Source organism: Montipora foliosa, chromosome 13 (assembly GCF_036669935.1).
Source record: "Montipora foliosa isolate CH-2021 chromosome 13, ASM3666993v2, whole genome shotgun sequence".
NCBI lineage: Eukaryota > Metazoa > Cnidaria > Anthozoa > Scleractinia > Acroporidae > Montipora > Montipora foliosa.
The window spans coordinates 11,041,222-11,061,179 of NC_090881.1; the positions used below are offsets into that span (position 1 = coordinate 11,041,222).

General features: G+C 40.7%; 3 protein-coding genes across 3 annotated transcripts in view; 1 reads left to right on the forward strand and 2 right to left on the reverse strand.

Annotated features, from left to right (window-relative positions):
* The window catches only part of LOC137981692 (uncharacterized), a 654-nt gene extending 209 nt beyond the window's left edge, over nucleotides 1-445 (forward strand). The window contains exon 1 of the mRNA XM_068828758.1: nucleotides 1-445. This exon is cut by the window's left edge and continues 209 nt beyond it. Within this exon, the coding sequence (XP_068684859.1) occupies nucleotides 1-445 (445 nt within the window).
* LOC137983993 (protein NLRC5-like) overlaps nucleotides 1-19,958 on the reverse strand; it is a 59,252-nt gene that overhangs the window by 6,490 nt on the left and 32,804 nt on the right. The window contains exons 9-16 of the mRNA XM_068831153.1: nucleotides 17,833-17,895; nucleotides 14,927-14,989; nucleotides 13,281-13,343; nucleotides 13,084-13,146; nucleotides 6,361-12,314; nucleotides 3,201-6,250; nucleotides 2,212-2,285; nucleotides 1,895-2,063 (exon numbers count right to left, since the gene is read on the reverse strand). Coding sequence (XP_068687254.1) covers nucleotides 7,159-12,314; nucleotides 13,084-13,146; nucleotides 13,281-13,343; nucleotides 14,927-14,989; nucleotides 17,833-17,895 — 5,408 coding nt within the window. The 3' untranslated portion in view covers nucleotides 1,895-2,063; nucleotides 2,212-2,285; nucleotides 3,201-6,250; nucleotides 6,361-7,158. The remainder of the gene's footprint in view (nucleotides 1-1,894; nucleotides 2,064-2,211; nucleotides 2,286-3,200; nucleotides 6,251-6,360; nucleotides 12,315-13,083; nucleotides 13,147-13,280; nucleotides 13,344-14,926; nucleotides 14,990-17,832; nucleotides 17,896-19,958) is intronic.
* Nucleotides 5,308-6,966, reverse strand: LOC137981693 (NLR family CARD domain-containing protein 3-like). The gene is made up of 3 exons (XM_068828759.1): nucleotides 6,680-6,966; nucleotides 5,768-5,916; nucleotides 5,308-5,666 (listed from the first exon to the last, which is right to left on the reverse strand). The coding sequence occupies exons 1-3, from the start codon at nucleotides 6,964-6,966 to the stop codon at nucleotides 5,308-5,310; spliced, it is 795 nt and encodes a 264-aa protein (XP_068684860.1).

A 19,958-nucleotide genomic window follows, 5' to 3' on the forward strand; every position in this document is an offset into this window, starting at 1 on the left:
AATTGTGTATGACGGATCAGCCAAACCAACCGGACGTCACTCTCTGAACGATTGTCTTGAAACAGGGCCTAATTATACACCACAGTTGTTCGACACACTTGTTAAATTTCGTTGGGACAAGATTGGTATGAGAGCCGACATCGAAAAGGCCTTTCTCATGATTGGAATCAGTGAAATGGACAGAGATATGGTAAGATTCCTGTGGTTTGAGGATCCGAATAATCCGAACTCTGAGATAGTGCAATTGAGGTTTACGAGACTCGTGTTTGGGCTCAGACCATCCTCAGCCATATTGCCATCGACCATTCGACACCATCTAGACACACACGTATCCGAAGAATTTAAGCCAGGTTTCATTGAGCTCCTGAAGAATTCTCTTTATGTCGATGATCTCGTAACTGCGACAAGTGAAAGTCGATTATGCAGCAAGGTGGATTCAACTTGAAGAAACGAAATTTTCAAATGAAGAACGAATTCAAGAGCATTGCATGAGGTTATCAATCGATCTGTTGAACGCGTGGAACCAGCAGTTACGTAAAACCGATGGCGAGAAATTCATCTCCGAAGAAGACGAGTCATGTGCAAAGGCTACTTCAGGACTTCCCATCACAACTAAGAACACCGCCGACAATGCCACCGTCAAGGTCTTGGGCTCTATTTGGAACACAGCAACCGATCAGTTCAAGTTCGATTTTACAGAGCTATCCGAACAGGCGAAGTTACTTCCGACTACAAAGCCATCACTGTTAAAAGTTTCTGCTAAGATCCTCTAGGACTATTGAGTCCGTTCACTATCCTTTGGAAGGTTTTGTTTCAAGAACTTTGCAACAAACGTGCCGACTGGGACGACCAGCCAACCGAAGAACAGCTGAAAAAATTATAATTCACTTATTTTGGAGCTTCACGATCAAACTGTGAGTAGTGTCTGCATACCACAATGTTATTTCAGCAATTCAAGCAACATCAAATCATCCGAACTTCATTGTTTCAGTGGCGCGTCCGAAAGGGCTTATGCAGCAGTTATTTACCCTCGCTCGATTTACGAAGATGGGCGTGTGGATGTCAACCGAATTGCGACGGTCAAAGACCAAGGTCGCACCATTAAAGAAACAGAGCATTCCCAGACTGGAGTTACTTGGGGCTACAATATTAGTACGTCTGACAAAAACCGTACAAAGTGCACTGCCTCGTAGTTTGGAAGCTGTCTACTGGGTCGATTCTATGACTGTGTTACATTGGATAACGAACAACAAACCACGGCGCCAATATGTTTGGAGCAATGTCACAAATGACAACTGAGACAGACGAACCTGCACTATCTGAACTTGTAAAGAATCCACCTGGAACGGCACATGTCCTAACAACGTCTGAAGAACATTCAACGGAAATAAGTCTTTACCAAATTATCAAGTGCCAACGATTTAGCAGTCTTCATTATCTGTTTCGAGTAAGAGAGGTCTGGCGAAGGAAACTAATGCCACTGCAGGAGAAATAGCAGATTTCGAAGATAAACGTGAACTGAACTCCATCTAAGGAACTCAAGCAAGCCGAAATCCTTTGGATTCGTACTGTACAAGCCAATTCGTTTCCTAGCGAAATTAGTTATCTGGACAAACTTCGAGAAGCAACACCCCGTAGAATTCAACAATTTCAATTGTTTTTGGATGAAGACAAGATCTTGAGATGTCGTGGAAGACTGAACAATGCAAATATTTCAGTAGAAACAAAGAATCCAATACTGATGCCCACAAAGGATTGGGATGATATTCTATTTTTTTCCACGAGATTGGCATAACCCCAGACGACAAAGTTACATTAAAATAGTAGCAGCTGGAGTTGCTAGAAAGAAGTGAGGGACTACAATTATTCTCTTACCCTGCCATGACCTATTTACCTCTTATGTCTGTTCTCTTGTTAACTAGTTCTATCTCTTATTTTTCGAATGTACTGAATTGCAACCACATACGCTTGCCAGACAGCTGTGCAAACCACCTTTCTCCCACCCATTTCTGTGCATCCGCCACCACAAATTTCTTTCATAACTTTTGGAACTCCCTTTGTCCCTGCAAAAAGAAAAGTTGAAGGGATGTTCTGCTTCATACAAATAAAAACCACTCCTTCCATTGGCAAAAAAAGGTGGAAGTTACGATTTTAACCCATATCTAGCAAGTAAGGTAGCTACTGGCACACAGGGCACATGTCTTTACTTACTCATAAGATATCATGGCCACTATAGAGTGGTATCCACTTGCTGTCAAGTCATGTCGGCGGTCAGTCATGAGAGTCTACAAACCAGAGAAATTATATATTAGCTGAAAGGTCTCTGAATCCCCTGGGTGATTTAAAATTTAAAAGACGGTGATTATAAGCACGTGATTATAAGCATGGCTAGATAAACTTACAGCCCCTTTCCTTTCAATGGCTTTCAATATAAGCATCTGTGTTCTGGACCTCTTGTATCTTTTTTTTTTTTCATTGAAGAGTCTGCAGCTTTGTTTACAATTTCTAAATAGTCCATGGTGTCATATACTATAAACAATAATAATTATAACTTACACGAGCTTTGTTATACAAGAATATCTTATTTACTAGCTAGAAAAATAGTCCAAAAGGATTGTGAGCTTTAAAACTATCTCAACAATTTGCAGGATGGGCACCAGTCTCGGGGTTTATAGAAAGTGAGGGGAGAGTGCCATGACGTGTCAAAATGTGAGAGGTGAATACCTAGGGTTGCTGCTTGGGTCAATAGTACAAGTATATAGTTACTGTGATTAGCGAGGGTGGAGGAAGATAAGTAATATGATACAACCTCTGAATCATGTATTTTAGATGCCTTGTATCATCTCACATTGTCTATATATACATATCACCAAGACTATCAATTTTGGCAGCCTTATCAAAGCCCTAGTATTGGCTTTCAAGGATGCCAGAACTTGTGAAACAATGAACCATTCTAAAAAGGAGAACCAGATTAGATACTTAGTTGTTTAATATAGGAAAAAATCGAGTTTTTCGGAACATAGACTGAAAGTATATGCAGCTTTCCGGCTGCAAGTCTAACTCAGAGTAAAAATTCCGGATAAAACCCTCAGATGCTGGGATCGAGGAGGGTTATTAGGGCATTTCCCATAGAATAAATCATAGCTGAACGAGCAAGGTGTTTGATCAAAGGACATGTAACACACCCAAGGTTTTAGTACCTGTAGTTAGCGGTGTACTTGCTTCCGATTATGGAGGAGCTGGCTCATTTGATCCTGTGGTCACCCTGCTCGTAGCAGAACTCCATTCGGAGTACGTGCTTATCCATATTCATGTGTTCTCCGTCGTAAACGTAAGGAGAACCACCCATACAGCCTCTGGCCGTAGCCTGTAGCAAAGTGATCAGGGATTCATGTCCGCAAACGAAGACGCTATTCACCTATTCAGCTGATGTGGACCTGCTATGGCCACCAAATCATACACTCACAGAGGACAGCCACAACCCCGGGAAATTCATCCCCTACTTTTCTCGAATAGTGTGTGGGTTCTTTAACGTCCCACAGGGAACTAATGAATATGGAAGATATTAGTGAGGCTGGGCCTACGGTTTTTAGTCCTTATCCGAGAAGACTTGAAAGTCTAGCCATTTGCCAATGTAATCACAAAGGCAGCACTTTCTCCTCAGTTGTTTTAAGGCCCTGAGTCTTGATCCAGCCGGAGTCGAACTCACGACCTCCCGCATGGCAGCACGGTGCTCAACCAACTGAGCCACCGGTGTGCGGTGTTGGGGTTTAGTGGGGAAAGCAAGGAGATTCGAGACAAAATACAGTCCCCAGGGACAGGGGACTGGTAACCTTTTATTTTAAGCAGCCCATGGGTACGGGCAATAGGTGCTCACTACCTTCACACAGAAGACCACTACCTTCATTGCCAAACTCGTGGGACAGATGGGACAAAACTTAATCCTCCATCAGTAATCATTGCTGAAGCACAGAGGAAAGCTCCGAGAATGGGGAGCCACCTATCAAGTGCTCATAACCAAGGACTTTTCTGTGCCTGCACACAGGGAGTATCTGTGCCCTTTAGCGAGGGCCCAGTGTTTAGATGCCCGTTTTTTGAGTTGATCACATTAGTTTTTGTGTACTTATGCGAGGACTATCTGTGCCCTTTGTGCCTGGGCCATCTGTGCCCATAGGCCTTCTATGCCCTTTGCTGGGGATCATCTGTGTCATTTTAGACAGGGGTCTTCTGTGCCATTTGGCAGGGATTATTTGTGTCCATACAATGCACAGGGACTATCTGTGCCCTTTTTAAGCAGATATTAGTGTTTTTCTTTTTGCTGATGGGAAGGGTCTCATTAGTTCCCAGAGGATAGATCTAGTGTTACGAGGTACTGTTGTTTTGTCAGTATTTTTCTTTTGCAGATGTTTTCAAGTCTGGAATGTGGACAGAGTTCCATGACTCCGTCCCAGTCCGTTTTAAAGTCTTCAGCTCGTTCGGTGGAGAACACTGTTATCCCTTGGAAAGCTGATGGAACGGTACGTTCCTACCTTGGAGCTCGAGGTTTTAAGAGGTGGAAAACCTGGGCTTCTTCCAACCAGTTCTGTCATTTTCCAGTCAACCCCTTTCAGTTCGCTCTTTATTTGTTTGCATTGCGGTGTCGTTTACATGAGGCTAATTCTCCATCTTCAAGATGGGCCAGGCTTCAGCATTTAATTTGTAACACAAATTATGAAGTGTATTTTTAGCGCTGGTAAAATAAAAGACATTTCATCAAGTAAACGCAGTGTGTGGTGTATTTTTTTATGATGGTGTATGTTCTGTAGAAGCAATTTTAGCTAATAAAAAAATCTTTTTTTTCTGCGAACTTCAATCGCCGCTCGACATCGAAGGTCTTATCGGTCACAAAAGCTCTTGTTTTTAGCTTGACCGCTTTTGTTGGAATCTCCTATGGGCCCGAAGTCGCAATTGCAGGTTTTCCACTCACTCGACGCTTTTCTTTGATCTTTAAATACAAACTATGTTACATTGTAATACACATTTAATTTTAATCAAAACTATCGCCGTTTGCAGTACATTTTTGACACACTTTCACACTTTTTCATCCAAAGGATGTCAGGAATTCTGATACATTGCAACAAAACGCCTGATCAATATCTAATGGTTTCTCCTCAAACTGCTTTTTCATTGCGATTGAAAAAAACGGTTCAACTACTAACTCCAAGGAGAAACAACGTTTTTACGATGGCTTAAGCGATTAGCGTAGAATACGTTCAACCTGACCAGAGCAGCATCACCCAAGTCACCGACGTTATTGCCAGACAAATGTCAGCAGGGCAGTGCAGCAGCACCCGAGTCACTATGGTTATTGCCATAAAAATTCAACTGTGTCAGCTTTAAATCTCTTTTACATCCATTAGCCAGTGCAGCAGCACCTGAGTCACCAGTGTTAATGCCCAACAAATTCAACTCTGTCAGCATTGGATTTCTTTCCATTGCTGTCGGCAAAGAAGCACCATCCGAGTCAACGATGTTGTTGCCAGACAAATCCAAATCAGTCAGCTTTGGATTTCTCTCTATTGCTTCAGGCAATGCAGCAGCACTGAAGACACCAATGTTATTGCCATACAAATTCAACTCTTTCAGCATTGAATTTTCTTCCAGTGCTTTAGCCAGTGCAGCAGCACCTAAAATACCGATGTTATTGAATAAAAATCTAACTCTGTCAACGATGGATCTCTTTTCTTTGCTCCAGCCAGAGAAACAGCACTCGAGTCACCAATGTTACTGCAAGATATATTCAACTCTGTCAGCAGTGGATTTCTTTCCATTTCTCTTGCCAAAGCAGCAGCATCCGAGTCACCGGTGTTATTGCCAGACAAATTCAAATCAGTCAGCTTTGGATTTCTCTCTATTGCTTCAGGCAATGCAGCAGCACTGAAGACACCAATGTTATTAACTTACAAATTCAATTCTGCCAGCATTGAATTTTCTTCCAGTGCTTTAGCCAGTGCAGCAGTACCCGATTCACCAATGTTATTGCCAAACAAATCCAAATCTGTCAGCTTTGGATTTCTTTTCAGCATCTTACATAATGATGTTATTAAATTACAAATTTAACTTTGACAGTGCTGGATCTCGTTCCATTGCTCTATCCAGAGAAACTGCACTCGAGTCACCAATGTTATTGCCATACAAATTCAACTATGTCAGTGTTTCGTTTCTTTCCAATATTTCAACCAGTACAGCAGCACCCGAGTCACTAGTGTTCCTGCCAAACAAATTCGAATCTGTCAGCGCTGGATTTCATTCCAATACTCCAGCCAGTGCAGCAGCACCCAAGTCACCTATGTTATTGTAAGACAAAAACAACTCTGTTACCTTTGAATTTCTTTCCATTCCTTTAGCAAGTGCAGCAGCACCTGAGTCACTGATGTTATCGCCAGAAAAATTCAACTTTGTCAGCATTGAATTTCTTTCTATTGCTTCAACCAATGCAGCCGCACCCGAGTTACTGATGTTATTGCCATACAAATTCAACTCCCTCAGCGTCGAATTTCTTTCCAATTATCCTTCCAGTGCAGCAGCAAACGCTTCAGCGATTTTATTGCCAAAAAAATTCAAAATTTTCAGTGTTTAATTTTTTTCGAATGCTTCAGCCAGTACAGCAGCACTCAAGTCATCGATGTTACTGTCATACAAATTTAACTCTGTCACTGCTGGATTTCTTTCCATTGCTTCAGCCAGAGCAACATCGCTTGAGTCACCCATGTTATCGTAAGACAAATCCAACTCCATTACCTTTGGATTCCTTTCCATTGTTTTAGCAACTACAGCAGCACCTGAGTCACTGATGTCATTGCCAGCCAAATTAAACTTTGTCAGCATCGACTTTCTCTCTATTGCTTCAGCCACTGCTGCGGCACCCAAATCACCAATGTTATTGTAAGATTTATCCAACTCTGTTACCTCTGGATTTCTTTCCATTGCTTTAGCAAGTGCAGCAGCACCCGAGTCACTAATGTTATTTCAAGCCAAATTAAACTTTGTGAGCATTGAATTTCTCTCTATTGCTTCAGCCAATGCAGCCGCATCTAAGTCACCGATCTTATTGCCATGCAAATTCAACTCTGTCAGCACTGGATTTCTTTCCATTGCTCCAGCCAGAGCAACAGCACCCTAGTCACCCATGTCATTGTAAGACAAATCCAACTCTGTAACCTTTACATTTCTTTCCATTGCTTTAGCAAGTGCAGCAGCACCTGAGTCACTGATGTTATTGCCAGCCAAATTAAACTTTGTCAACATTAAATTTCTCTCTAGTGTTTCAGCCAACGCAACCGCACCCGATTCACCGATGTCATTGTAAGACATATCCAACTCTCTCAGCATTGATTTTCTCTCCAGTGCTTTAGCCAGTGCAGCAGCACCCGAGACACCGATGCTATTGCCATACAAATTCAACACTGTCAGCTTTGGATTTCTTTCCATTGCTCCAGCCAGAGCAACAACACTCGCGTCACCCATGTCATTGTATGACAAATCTAACTCTGTAACCTTTGGATTTCTTTCCATTGCTTTAGCAAGTGCAGCAGCACCTGAGTCTTTGATGTCATTGCCAGCCAAATTAAACTTTGTCAACATTGAATTCCTCTCTATTGCTTCAGCCAATGCAGCCGCACCCGATTCACCAATGTCATTGTAAGACATATCCAACTCTGTCAGCGTTGAATTTCTCTCCACTGATCTAGCCAGTGCAGCAGCACCCGAGACACCGATGCAATTGCCATGCAAATTCAACACTGTCAGCTTTGGATTTCTTTCCATTGCCCCAGCCAGAGCAACAACACTCGCGTCGCCCATGTCATTGTAAGACAAATCCAACTCTGTAACCTTTGGATTTCTTTCCATTGCTTTAGCAAGTGCAGCAGCACCTGAGTCTTTGATGTCATTGCCAGCCAAATTAATCTTTGTCAACGTTGAATTCCTCTCTATTGCTTCAGCCAATGCAGCCGCACCCGATTCACCAATGGCATTGTAAGACATATCCAACTCTGTAAGCGTTGAATTTCTCTCCACTGATCTAGCCAGTGCAGCAGCACCCGAGACACCGATGCAATTGCCATGCAAATTCAACACTGTCAGCTTTGGATTTCTTTCCATTGCTCCAGCCAGAGCAACAACACTCGCGTCGCCCATGTCATTGTAAGACAAATCCAACTCTGTAACCTTTGGATTTCTTTCCATTGCTTTAGCAAGTGCAGCAGCACCTGAGTCTTTGATGTCATTGCCAGCCAAATTAATCTTTGTCAACGTTGAATTTCTCTCTATTGCTTCAGCCAATCCAGCCGCACCCGATTCACCAATGGCATTGTAAGACATATCCAACTCTGTAAGCGTTGAATTTCTCTCCACTGATCTAGCCAGTGCAGCAGCACCCGAGACACCGATGCAATTGCCATGCAAATTCAACACTGTCAGCTTTGGATTTCTTTCCATTGCCCCAGCCAGAGCAACAACACTCGCGTCGCCCATGTCATTGTAAGACAAATCCAACTCTGTAACCTTTGGAATTCTTTCCATTGCTTTAGCAAGTGCAGCAGCACTTGAGTCTTTGATGTCATTGCCAGCCAAATTAATCTTTGTCAACGTTGAATTCCTCTCTATTGCTTCAGCCAATGCAGCCGCACCCGATTCACCAATGGCATTGTAAGACATATCCAACTCTGTAAGCGTTGAATTTCTCTCCACTGATCTAGCCAGTGCAGCAGCACCCGAGACACCGATGCAATTGCCATGCAAATTCAACACTGTCAGCTTTGGATTTCTTTCCATTGCTCCAGCCAGAGCAACAACACTCGCGTCGCCCATGTCATTGTAAGACAAATCCAACTCTGTAACCTTTGGATTTCTTTCCATTGCTTTAGCAAGTGCAGCAGCACCTGAGTCTTTGATGTCATTGCCAGCCAAATTAATCTTTGTCAACGTTGAATTCCTCTCTATTGCTTCAGCCAATGCAGCCGCACCCGATTCACCAATGGCATTGTAAGACATATCCAACTCTGTAAGCGTTGAATTTCTCTCCACTGATCTAGCCAGTGCAGCAGCACCCGAGACACCGATGCAATTGCCATGCAAATTCAACACTGTCAGCTTTGGATTTCTTTCCATTGCTCCAGCCAGAGCAACAACACTCGCGTCGCCCATGTCATTGTAAGACAAATCCAACTCTGTAACCTTTGGATTTCTTTCCATTGCTTTAGCAAGTGCAGCAGCACCTGAGTCTTTGATGTCATTGCCAGCCAAATTAATCTTTGTCAACGTTGAATTCCTCTCTATTGCTTCAGCCAATGCAGCCGCACCCGATTCACCAATGGCATTGTAAGACATATCCAACTCTGCAAGCGTTGAATTTCTCTCCACTGATCTAGCCAGTGCAGCAGCACCCGAGACACCGATGCAATTGCCATGCAAATTCAACACTGTCAGCTTTGGATTTCTTTCCATTGCTCCAGCCAGAGCAACAACACTCGCGTCGCCCATGTCATTGTAAGACAAATCCAACTCTGTAACCTTTGGATTTCTTTCCATTGCTTTAGCAAGTGCAGCAGCACCTGAGTCTTTGATGTCATTGCCAGCCAAATTAATCTTTGTCAACGTTGAATTCCTCTCTATTGCTTCAGCCAATGCAGCCGCACCCGATTCACCAATGGCATTGTAAGACATATCCAACTCTGTAAGCGTTGAATTTCTCTCCACTGATCTAGCCAGTGCAGCAGCACCCGAGACACCGATGCTATTGCCACACCAATTCAAGACTGTCAGCTTTGGATTCATTTCCATTGCTCCAGCAAGAGCAACAACATTCGAGTCATTCATGAAATTGTAAGACAAATCCAACTCTGTAACCTTTGGATTTCTTTCCATTGCTTTAGCAAGTGCAGCAGCACCTGAGTCTTTGATGTCATTGCCAGCCAAATTAAACACTGTCAACATTGAATTCCTCTCTATTGCCTCAGCCAATGCAGCCGCACCCGAGTCACCAATGTCATTGTAAGACATATCCAACTCTATCAGCATTGAATTTCTCTCCACTGATCTAGCCAGTGCAGCCGCACCTGAGTCACCGATTTTATTGCCTTTTAAATTCAACTTTTTCAGGGTTGAATTTCTTTCCACTGCTATAGCCAGTGCAGCAGCACCCAATTCGCCGATGCCATTGTCAAACAAATTTAAATTTGTCAGGGTTGAATTTCTTTCCACTGATCTAGCCAGTGCAGCAGCACTTGAGTCACCCATGTTATTGCCATACAAATTCAACTCCGTCAGCTTTAAAGTTCTTGCTTCAGCCAATGCACAGGTACATTTGGCACTGATGTTAATGCCGAACAAACGCATCTCTCTAAGCGTTGATTTTGTTTTGACTGCTTCAGCCAGTGCAACAGCACCTGAGTCACCGATGTTATTGCCAGACAAATCTAACTGTTTAAGTGTTGAATTTCTTGTCACTGCTTCAGCCAGGGCAGTAGCACCCAAGTCACCGATGTCATTGTCATACAATATCAACTCTGTCAGCGTTGAATTTCTTTCCAATGCTCTAGCCAGTGCAGCAGCACCCGATTCACCAATGTAATTGCCAAGCAAATTCAACTTTGTCAGCATTGGACTTCTTTCCAATGCTTTTGCTAGTGCAGCAGCACCCAAGTCACCAATGTCATTCATTAACAAATTCAAATTTGTCAGTGTTTGATTTCTTTCCATTGCTTTAGCCAGAGGAGCAACACCAGAGTCGCTGATGTTATTAAAAGACAAATCCAACTCTGTAAGCGATGAATTTGATTCCAATACGTGAGCCAATACGGCAGCGTCGCTGTCACTTAGTGAAAAAGGAGAGCAAAATGCGCTCTGAATTTGAAGAAGGGAACCAAGAGATTGCGCCAATTTTCTGGCAAAGGTACCCTGGTCTTTCTCACATTCATTGATACATTTCAATGCTGCACATAGGTGATTAGAACTGTAAATTGATTGGTTAATTTGACATGCTATACTTTCTATAAGTGCCAGGGCTTTTACCTCAGACTTTTCAGCCAAGATACCACAAGTAAACCTTAGCACCTGTTGAAACTTCTCAAGATATGTGGTGTCAGCAACTAAGCTATCGGGGCTAATTTTCTCATCGACAAGCTGGCAACAGAGGTAAAATGCACCAAACCACTCCTGAATGCTCTTGTGAAGAAACCCGTAAGACAGACTTGTTCCTCCTTTGCTGCATCCAGGCTGAACTGATAGAAATCCGAATTCACGTATTACGTCGCTGGTACAATTATCGAATGTGCTGTGCTTGAAATACATAAAATCGTTAAGCAAGCCATTCAAAGCTATACAACCAAGATCCTTTAACTCAGCATGGTGTAATTGTATTAGGTCTTCATCCGTTTCTGGTAATTCCTTTTTCCTCCTATATCTTCTAAGCACGCACCGAACTATTTCGAGGAAAAGAAGAGTTCTACCTTTTGGCAAATCCCCTTGGAAGTCTTCGCAAAGGAGGCAAAGAAGTGCTGTATTTAAAGGACTTGCAGTAAGTCCTTTGAGGCTTGCGTCTGTGTGCAGCTTGTTCAAGAGCTTTTTCGCCAAATGCTCCTTGGTTTTGAAATATCTGCGGATAAAATCTTCAGCATCATTTTCGGTAAACCCTTCTACCTCTAGCAGGGTGTCACAACATTTCCGTACTTTTATCCCAGCTTCACGGCGTGCTGTAACCACTAAGTGACATTTTGGAAGCATTCTCCCTTGAATGATTTCTTTATAGGCGCGTAAGTTATGCGCTGGCAGCTCATCCAGTCCATCAAGTACCAGCAAAACCTTTCCCTGATGGTTTCGAATGAAGTTGAAAAACTTTTCTCTTTCTTTTTTGTTCATGTCTTTCGGTAAAAGCTGGTCATCAATAGCTTCCCATAAGTCAGAATGTATGTCTCTACATTTCAACAACAGCAACACTTGGACATCAGGAAAATAATCGGCAGCTTTACAGTTCTTGGCCCAGTCGTAAGCAATCTTGTTACAATAGGTTGTCTTTCCCATGCCTGGCTGTCCTTCAATCAGAACCTTTCTGGGTTGTGAACATTCCTCATGTGGTTTGAAGATTTCCAGCATGTTGACAGTGGAGTCAGTCTTTGTGCCTCGTTCTTTTTTCCTGCTAACCATTTTAAGCCTGGTAAAAATGTTGTCAAGCTTGAATGTAAACTCTTCGCACCATGGAATTGGTGCAAGCCAGCCTTCCTGGTTTTTGTACAGTGTTCGAATATCGTCCACAAAGTCAGCTGGTCCAAAAAGTTCTGAAAGTGAGAAACAGTCAATAACTGGAAAAAATCGCTGTGTTCACCCACCCGAACTGCTTTAGTGGAATTAGTGAAATATGAGTCACATTCATTGTGCAAGGCCTATCATGTTCTTTTACGGACAAATATCATGCATTTCCGCCTTAACAAAGAATACTTGAAAGATAAATTTACAATTTTTCAATTTAATTCCCATTTCACTTCAACATTGATCTTTTTTCTCAATAAAATATGTCGTATATTGACGCCTCAAAAAGTTTAGTTTTGGTTTCATGAATTTTTCTTTGTTATTACGAATGGTAGAAAATATACCTACTACTCGTAAGGGTGATTGTGGTATTAACTTATGGCTCAGTTACACTAAGGAGAAATTGCGACTTTTGTAATACATGTATCATCTGTTAAAGGTCACACTTTGAATACTTCTCAAATACGTACGGTAAATCGTAAGACAAATCTCACAGCACTTGGATGGGGCATTAAAAGAGCCCCCTTTCTTTTCAAGGAGAGTCGGGACGGAATTCCCCTACTGTTTGATCTGTTCATCTCCCTGTCCTCAGGGCATCTGTAAATCCTACCAGTAATTTTAATATGACTGAAACAATTGCCGTCTGTTCCGTCATCATGAAAAGTCCTCTCCGAACTGTTGGTACACTTTTTGACGCCTTGCTGAAAAAGCCCTAACTCAAATGATTCACGCACGCCGACCTCCAATAAAAACACGCTCATTATCTCAGAAAATAAGACGCATGACGTGTGAATCTACCTTCCTTCTCACTGAGCTTGTCCCTAGTGCTGTCTTCACTGAACATCCACTGTTTTAGCATTTCTTGTGGAACACAAGAGAAAGTCGTTATACGAAATTTGAGATTTTTTTATGTAAAAGGAGGCAAAAATATTCTCACTTAATGCTTGATCCCCAAAGTCAACAGTTGTTAATGTCAATAAAATGCTCTAACTCACCTAGTATCTCTTTAAGCATGTCTTTGCTATTGCCTTCATCTGTTTCAAGCCTCTTTAGGGTATCTTCATCAAATTAAACCAACGGATAGGTTAATCATGACATAAAATAAAAGAACAACCTAAACAAAACATGTGAAAAGAAGGGTTCATGGGTGACAAGAAAAGTATTTAATACCTGTATATACCATACACTCAGAATAGTGCTTTCCGCACAGTGTGATTGGCTAGCTCGGAGGCAAATAGCAAGTACCATTCCCCTCTGAGCAAAGGGAGAAAAACAAAATGGCTTCCCGTTTCACTTCGCTCATTATTGGACCTGTCATGTACTTCACTGTGCCTGTCATTTGGTTAAGCTACAGACACACGCAGTTGCATTAGCCTATGCTGACTCCATTGTTTTCAACCGCTAAGCCGATAGTATTTTTGCATAGCTTATCTCTCGAAAACAAAGCTAAAGTTGGAGAAAAACAATACCAGGGCAATGTTCTTAAATTAATTTCCAGTCAATTTTCAAATTTTGGGCTATTTTTGAGCAAAACTAAAAATCGGCCGAACATTGTCACTTACTCTGTTTTTGCTTCCAGCCCTTCAATTATTTACCTCAATGTCGGTGGAAATTGTAATTATTTACCTCCACTCCGGTAAATATTTGTCAATTAACCTTTTAACATGTATTAAACAGTGAACTGTCCCTACGTAGACAAAGATGAATGAATTTGAGTAGACACGAGATAAGGTAAGTTCGCATTGCTTTATCATTCACTTATTAATAAAGATAATAATAAAGAGGAACAGGAATAAGAACAAACAAACAATTTCTGTCTCTACAGATCCGAGGAAAGATGTCATTGTTTTATTGCCTTATCTGGGTTCACAATCCAACTATTTCTCGAAACATCTCAGATCATGTGATATAATTTCTACTCGATTGTTGACCTTGAGATCATCTTTCAGAACACTGGTAATATAAAATCCTTTTTTCCTCACAAAGACCACTTGAATCGCTCTCAAATGTGGAAAGTCAAACATAAGGCAAGCTGCTGGGATTGTGACGATTTCGACATCGGAAAGACCAAACGAAAATTACATGACAGAAAAACTGGACACTTTAAGGCTCTAACAGGTAAAGATCATCATTCAGCTGTTGCTGACCATGTCACAACAACTGGACACAACATCAAATGGGACAATTTTGATATTATTGCATCAAGAAAAACAGATTATCATTGTAAAATATAAGAGACAATGTACATCTAGGAGCTGAAGCCCACTATGAATTTGAACGTTAGAAGTGGGAAGTTGTTACTGTATTAGTAACAATCAACCACTGTCAATGCTTTCTTGTTTTTTTAAGATCGTTTTTCAATATAGTACCCAGATCTCTTTATTTCGTATTTAAGAAAACTGTGAAAATGTAACGGTTACTTTTGAGAATGCCTATGTAGACAAGCATACAAAAAATCAAGTAAATTTAAAACGCATTTTTAAACATGTTTATCTCCGCTGTTTGTACATGTATTTTATTCTTAATTAAGCTACGATGGCCGAAAAGCAAGAGTTTATATAATGATAGAGTATAAAAAATAAATTTCAAGGCCATTATTAGGGAGAATTTCCGTATGAGTTAAATATATTCACCAGCCTACCTTCAATCTCTCCCAATTTGTCTTTTGTATTTCCCTCTTCCCTCTTCCATTGGGTGAAAATCGCTTTAAAAACAAACGTTAAGGAGCCTCAAACCAGTTTCAATACTGTCGAGAAACTGTATCATTATGTTGATACAACAATGTATCACCACTCATGCGGATACAAATGTATGTTATATGGTACCACATAAAGCAACAATAAATTTACTATAACTTACTAGCAAAATGTGCTGCACTTTTATTTAAATTACTAAAGAGTGAAAATGACTAACCCCCTAAAAAACCATTGTTGCTAAGATAACTACCGGATTTATGGAACAAAATTAATAAACACTAGTGTCCTTCTTGTCAGTTTTCTTTCTTCTTTTAAGATCTTATATTATATTTTTCTTCGGTTATTGCTCACGTGCCTAAGTTTAATATTTACACTTAAAGCTATTACTTGTGTAGCTGTGTTTGTGCTTCTAGTAATAATAACTTCTTTAAAGTAACTTAATTCATCGTTTATAAAGTATAACATTAGAGCTGAGCTCCAAGCGCGCTTTTCGCGGAGCACCATAGTTAAGAAAATATGGCAACCCATAAATGCGAGAAAATCTGGTTTTATAACCATGACGTCATGAACGACCGTACGTCGACCCCTCCATGTATGCCAATGTGACCAATATCATGGTACTTTACAGCATACATCTTTGATATTGGACATGTATGTTTTGAATAGACACCTGTCGAAACAAGGTATCCGCTGACCAGTATCACATGACCATATCGCGGGCTCAAGCTTAGAGCTCACCAAGGTCATGATAGCTGTGCCCCACACTGGCGGCTACGCAGTTATTCAAGTCAAGCATCGAAGGGATATAAACTTAAAGTTGAGTGTTTATTTTTAATTTGCTTAGAGCTGCTTTTTCTCTGTATTGCAATTTTTGGCATATCTTTAGAAGCTCAGATAAGATTACATGATGCCTGGAGGACCTATGACTAGAACAGAAACGAAAGGAGAGCGAAACAGAACGACAACGACAAAACGGAATACCAGTAATAGCTTATACTTGTTGGAACTCCACAAGTTCTTTCCTTGGGCACTGAACCGTTTGTTATTTTTATGGATGCATTATTTAAAGTTGGTGCGTATTTTTTTGGTCAGGAATGAAACAGGAATTAAATAACAATTATCTGTACTATTTTGGAAACAAAGATAAAGCTGAATTGTCTGTTTGTTTTGCTTTAAAATGCGAGCGAACAAGTGCTTTTTTAATCCGTTTGCCCAAATGGTTTTCGATGTGCTTCGACAGTGACAGGAAAATTTTGCCCTTATATTACAAACAGATAATCAAAATGATTTCTCGTAAAGTGAGTGGGAAATTTCACCAGCTTGTGTTTTCAAATTTTTTTTTTAAAGCACCTAAAGGTAATTTAGCGTTGAAGCGGATCTTGTTTGAAGTTCGTCCTTTCTTGGTTGCATTGCCATATTTTGCCGATTCTTGTTCTAAGCCATTAAGCTGGCGTTTTTCAGTGAAATAAATCAAAATGTGAATGATCTCGTTTTCAGAGATGAAGTGGAATAAAGTACATCAGTAAAACTATTTTTTTGACCTTAAACTGACAAAGTTTTTTATGGTTTCTAATTTTAGCATGATTCCTATTCGCTGGGTATTGATAGTTAACTCTGAAATGGCTTTTTCCTTTCCATTCACTCAATGAGGGTGTGCTTGATTTCTTTAGAAACTTGTGCGGTTCAACAAAAATTCATTGCCAAACTGGTGAGTTCCAAAGTGAATTTCACTCGAAAAACCAATATCACACTTATTGCTTTGTGATTCATGCGATAAAGCTTTTTAGCGTAAAATTTACCATGGAATTCACTAATTAGGCAATGAATTTTTCCACAGAAGAAAGCAAAGAAAATGATTCAATTATTAAGGCAGCAACCGGAAACATTTTCAATAACCCTACAGGCAGTAAGATTAAATAACCAGGGATCTCCGCTTTTAGGCGTGGCTAAATCTATATATTACAATTTTTGCTCCCACTCAACTCGATTAGCTGTGCTATTTTTGGGTGGGACTTGTACATGTATCAGTAAATCATTTTGTATTTCGTTCTAATATTGTTCATTGTATTATTTGCAATTGTGTAAGAATCAATAAAATGATTCAATAAAATGATTTAAATGCTAAGAATCAATAAAATGATTTAATTGGTTTCGACAGCTGATAGCAAACAACAGATACACCCAATATTTTGTCTTTAACTGCTTATAACTCAAAACTGAATTCGATGAACCCCATTTTTTATTGGCTGAGAGAAATAATCAGTTTAAATTGGAAATCTTAGGAAAGATAAAAACATTTCTCTGGAGGGGGCTTAAAGCTACAGTACCTTCACAACTGGAAAATTTAAGGTGGCTTGAATCCACTCCAAAGACCTTTGACTCTCGTCAATGGGGGGACAGTTTTTTTTACTATGCTGTGTGCTAAAAGTTTTTTTCCCAGCCTCTTGATTACTTTCCAGCAATAAAAAAATGTAATAATCTCCTTTGTCTAATCTCCATGATTTCTTGAAGAAAGAAAAGGAAGCAATTTTTATGAAGCAAACATTTTAATTTATGGCCATTCCCTATTATTCAATTATTCATCTCATTTTAGGTCTTTTAATTCTGAACACTATTACTCAATAAACCCTATTATTACTCAGATACTGTATCTACGCAGCCTTGTAGGATCATAAACTAGTTACACTAGTGAAATTTCTAGTTCTTCCGCCGTCAATATAAATCACAGCGTATGAGACTTGCTTAATTAACCCTTTGACTCCTAAGCTGGCCTGAACTGGCCATACTCAATATTTTACTTGTCAATGAGGAACCCGTGGGAGTCAATGGGTTAAGACAATAATTAACATACCATGCACTTCTCCAATCATCTCCTTGATGCAGTCTTCATCAGACTTGCACTGCGTTAGCATTTCTGCATTAAAACCATAAACAAAAGACCGCAACATAATGAGTCAAAAATGAGAACGACATGGGCTTTTTATTGGTTTGTTTCACCTTAATATTGACCTTTTTTCCTTATAAGAATGTCACAATATTTTACTTCATGTAACGCAAGGCTACAATGATGGAACAAGAATGGTGGCAAATTAAAAGGTGAAAGGGCTAACAACATCAAACGTCCACTCATGACACCTTTAATCTTATCCCTCTGTTCGGACAGTTGATTGTTCTTATTTGTATGCAAATTAGCTTCTTTTTTGGTCGAATTATTTTTAATCAGGTTACACTACCTCATTAGTGAGCACAATCAGTTAAGTGTCTCAGGAGTTTTCTTGTTATCCCCAAGGGGCCAATTAGCACAAGTATATTAGGACCGAAAATTTTGTTAAATCGTTTTTCGTCCTGTTAAACCGAGTGCATGTTATGTAGCTGCTACACAAGTACTCCTTTTTCCTGTCTTCTTGCACACATTCGGTAAGCCTTGTTATTTGTTAATATTGCCTTTTTGGTTTAAATTTTACGTAGTTAGACTCCAAACTCATATTACTGTATTTCTTTCTTTCTCGTAGCGAACTTCGCATTGTTCCAGGTTTGTTGTTAATAGCAGAGGCGTGCATGCGCAGAGTTATTTCTTTTTGTTTCCGAGCGTATTTGTCCTTCACATCGTTCACAAATGTAACACGTAAAGTGAAAGTATTATGGCTTTAAAGTACAGCGAGGATCTCGCCGTTAGCGGTCTGTTAGGGCTTGGTCATGAAGGCATTTCTAAGCAAGATCTTTCCTACATGAAAAATTCTAGAAGTGGTGATCTGTCATGGTTAACGAGATTGTATAATGAAGTTGAGAGGTTGATGGGTGATTCTGCTCGAGTTGAGGAGGTTCTGCTAAAAAAGGACATAATTAACGGGGACATAGTTTTTCAGTGAGTGATTAATGGGGACATAGTTTTTCAGTGAGTGATTAACCCATTGACTCCCAGGGGTTCCCCATTGACGAGTAAAATCGTCTGGCGTTAGACAGAGTAAAATACGAAGTCTGGCCAGTTTCGGCTGGTTTGGATGTCGATCGGTTAACAAGCTTTGAGGAGATTCATTTCTCTATGCTGGCACTTCTTCCAGATCACAAAGAAAGAAAATCTTTTGAGGATTCATTTGCGGTTCAAGTTGAGAGGAGACAGAGCTTTATGTCGAGAATATAATTTTTGAGTGATCGTGAGGCGATTCGTGCTAAACCCCCTGTAGAACCTGAGGATTCCATTAGTCAAGCGGCGTCACTGACTTCAATAAAGGGTCGTTTGAATTCCAAGTTCTCAAAGTCGTCGAAGAGTCTTGCGAGTATTAACAGTCAGGCGTCAAGTACATCTATTGCGTGACTTCGAGAAGCTGATGAACTCCGTTAATTAGCTCAACGTAAGCTGCAGCAACTGAAACTGACTCAAGAATACGAGCAAAGGCGAGCTCAGCTGGAAAATGAAGCACAGAGACTTAAGTTAATTCATGAGTTCAAATTGGCAACCGCGAGCGAGAAGGTAAGGTCTGCCTTAGTCTTCGATCCTGTAGCGCTTGATGCCCCTCTAGGGAGTGTGGAAGGTACTCGCCACAGGCCTGGGGGCCCAGAAGGGTTTCCTAGGTCCGGCCCTGCTACGACGCCAAGTGCTATGAGTGAGCCGGGAAGGCACGCTATTTCTTCTCCAGTTGAATCAGTAGTCACGAAGAGTCATGAACCCATTGGCTGCTGAATGGACTAGCACGTTATCAACATCGCCTATCAATAGCGCTCCTCCACCTCCTCACGCAGGCCAAACGAAAGTAAGGTGGAAGATCTGGTCAGGACCTTAGCGTCAGCCTTAGATGTAGGTTTCAATATTCCTAGAGCTGAGATATTAATATTTAATGGAGACCCATTGGAGTATTGCCAGTTTATTCATAATTTCGGCGTTAACATTGCCAGTTTGATTAATGATCGTCGAAAACGGTTGGCGTATCTCATCCAGTATTGTAGAGGTGAAGCCAAACAAGTTATTGAGAACTGTTG

Excerpts from the sequence above, each read along its gene's own strand:
- LOC137981693 (XM_068828759.1), bottom strand. The coding sequence starts at position 6,966 with ATGGAAAGAAATCCAGAGGTAACAGAGTTGGATAAATCTTACAATAAC. Across the intron at positions 5,917-6,679 it reads GCAGTGACAGAGTTAAATTT|TGCTGCTGCATTGCCTGAAG; the intron begins GTATGACAGTAA and ends TGGTGTCTTCAG. Across the intron at positions 5,667-5,767 it reads AGAGTTGAATATATCTTGCA|GTGCTGCTGCACTGGCTAAA; the intron begins GTAACATTGGTG and ends TCGGTATTTTAG.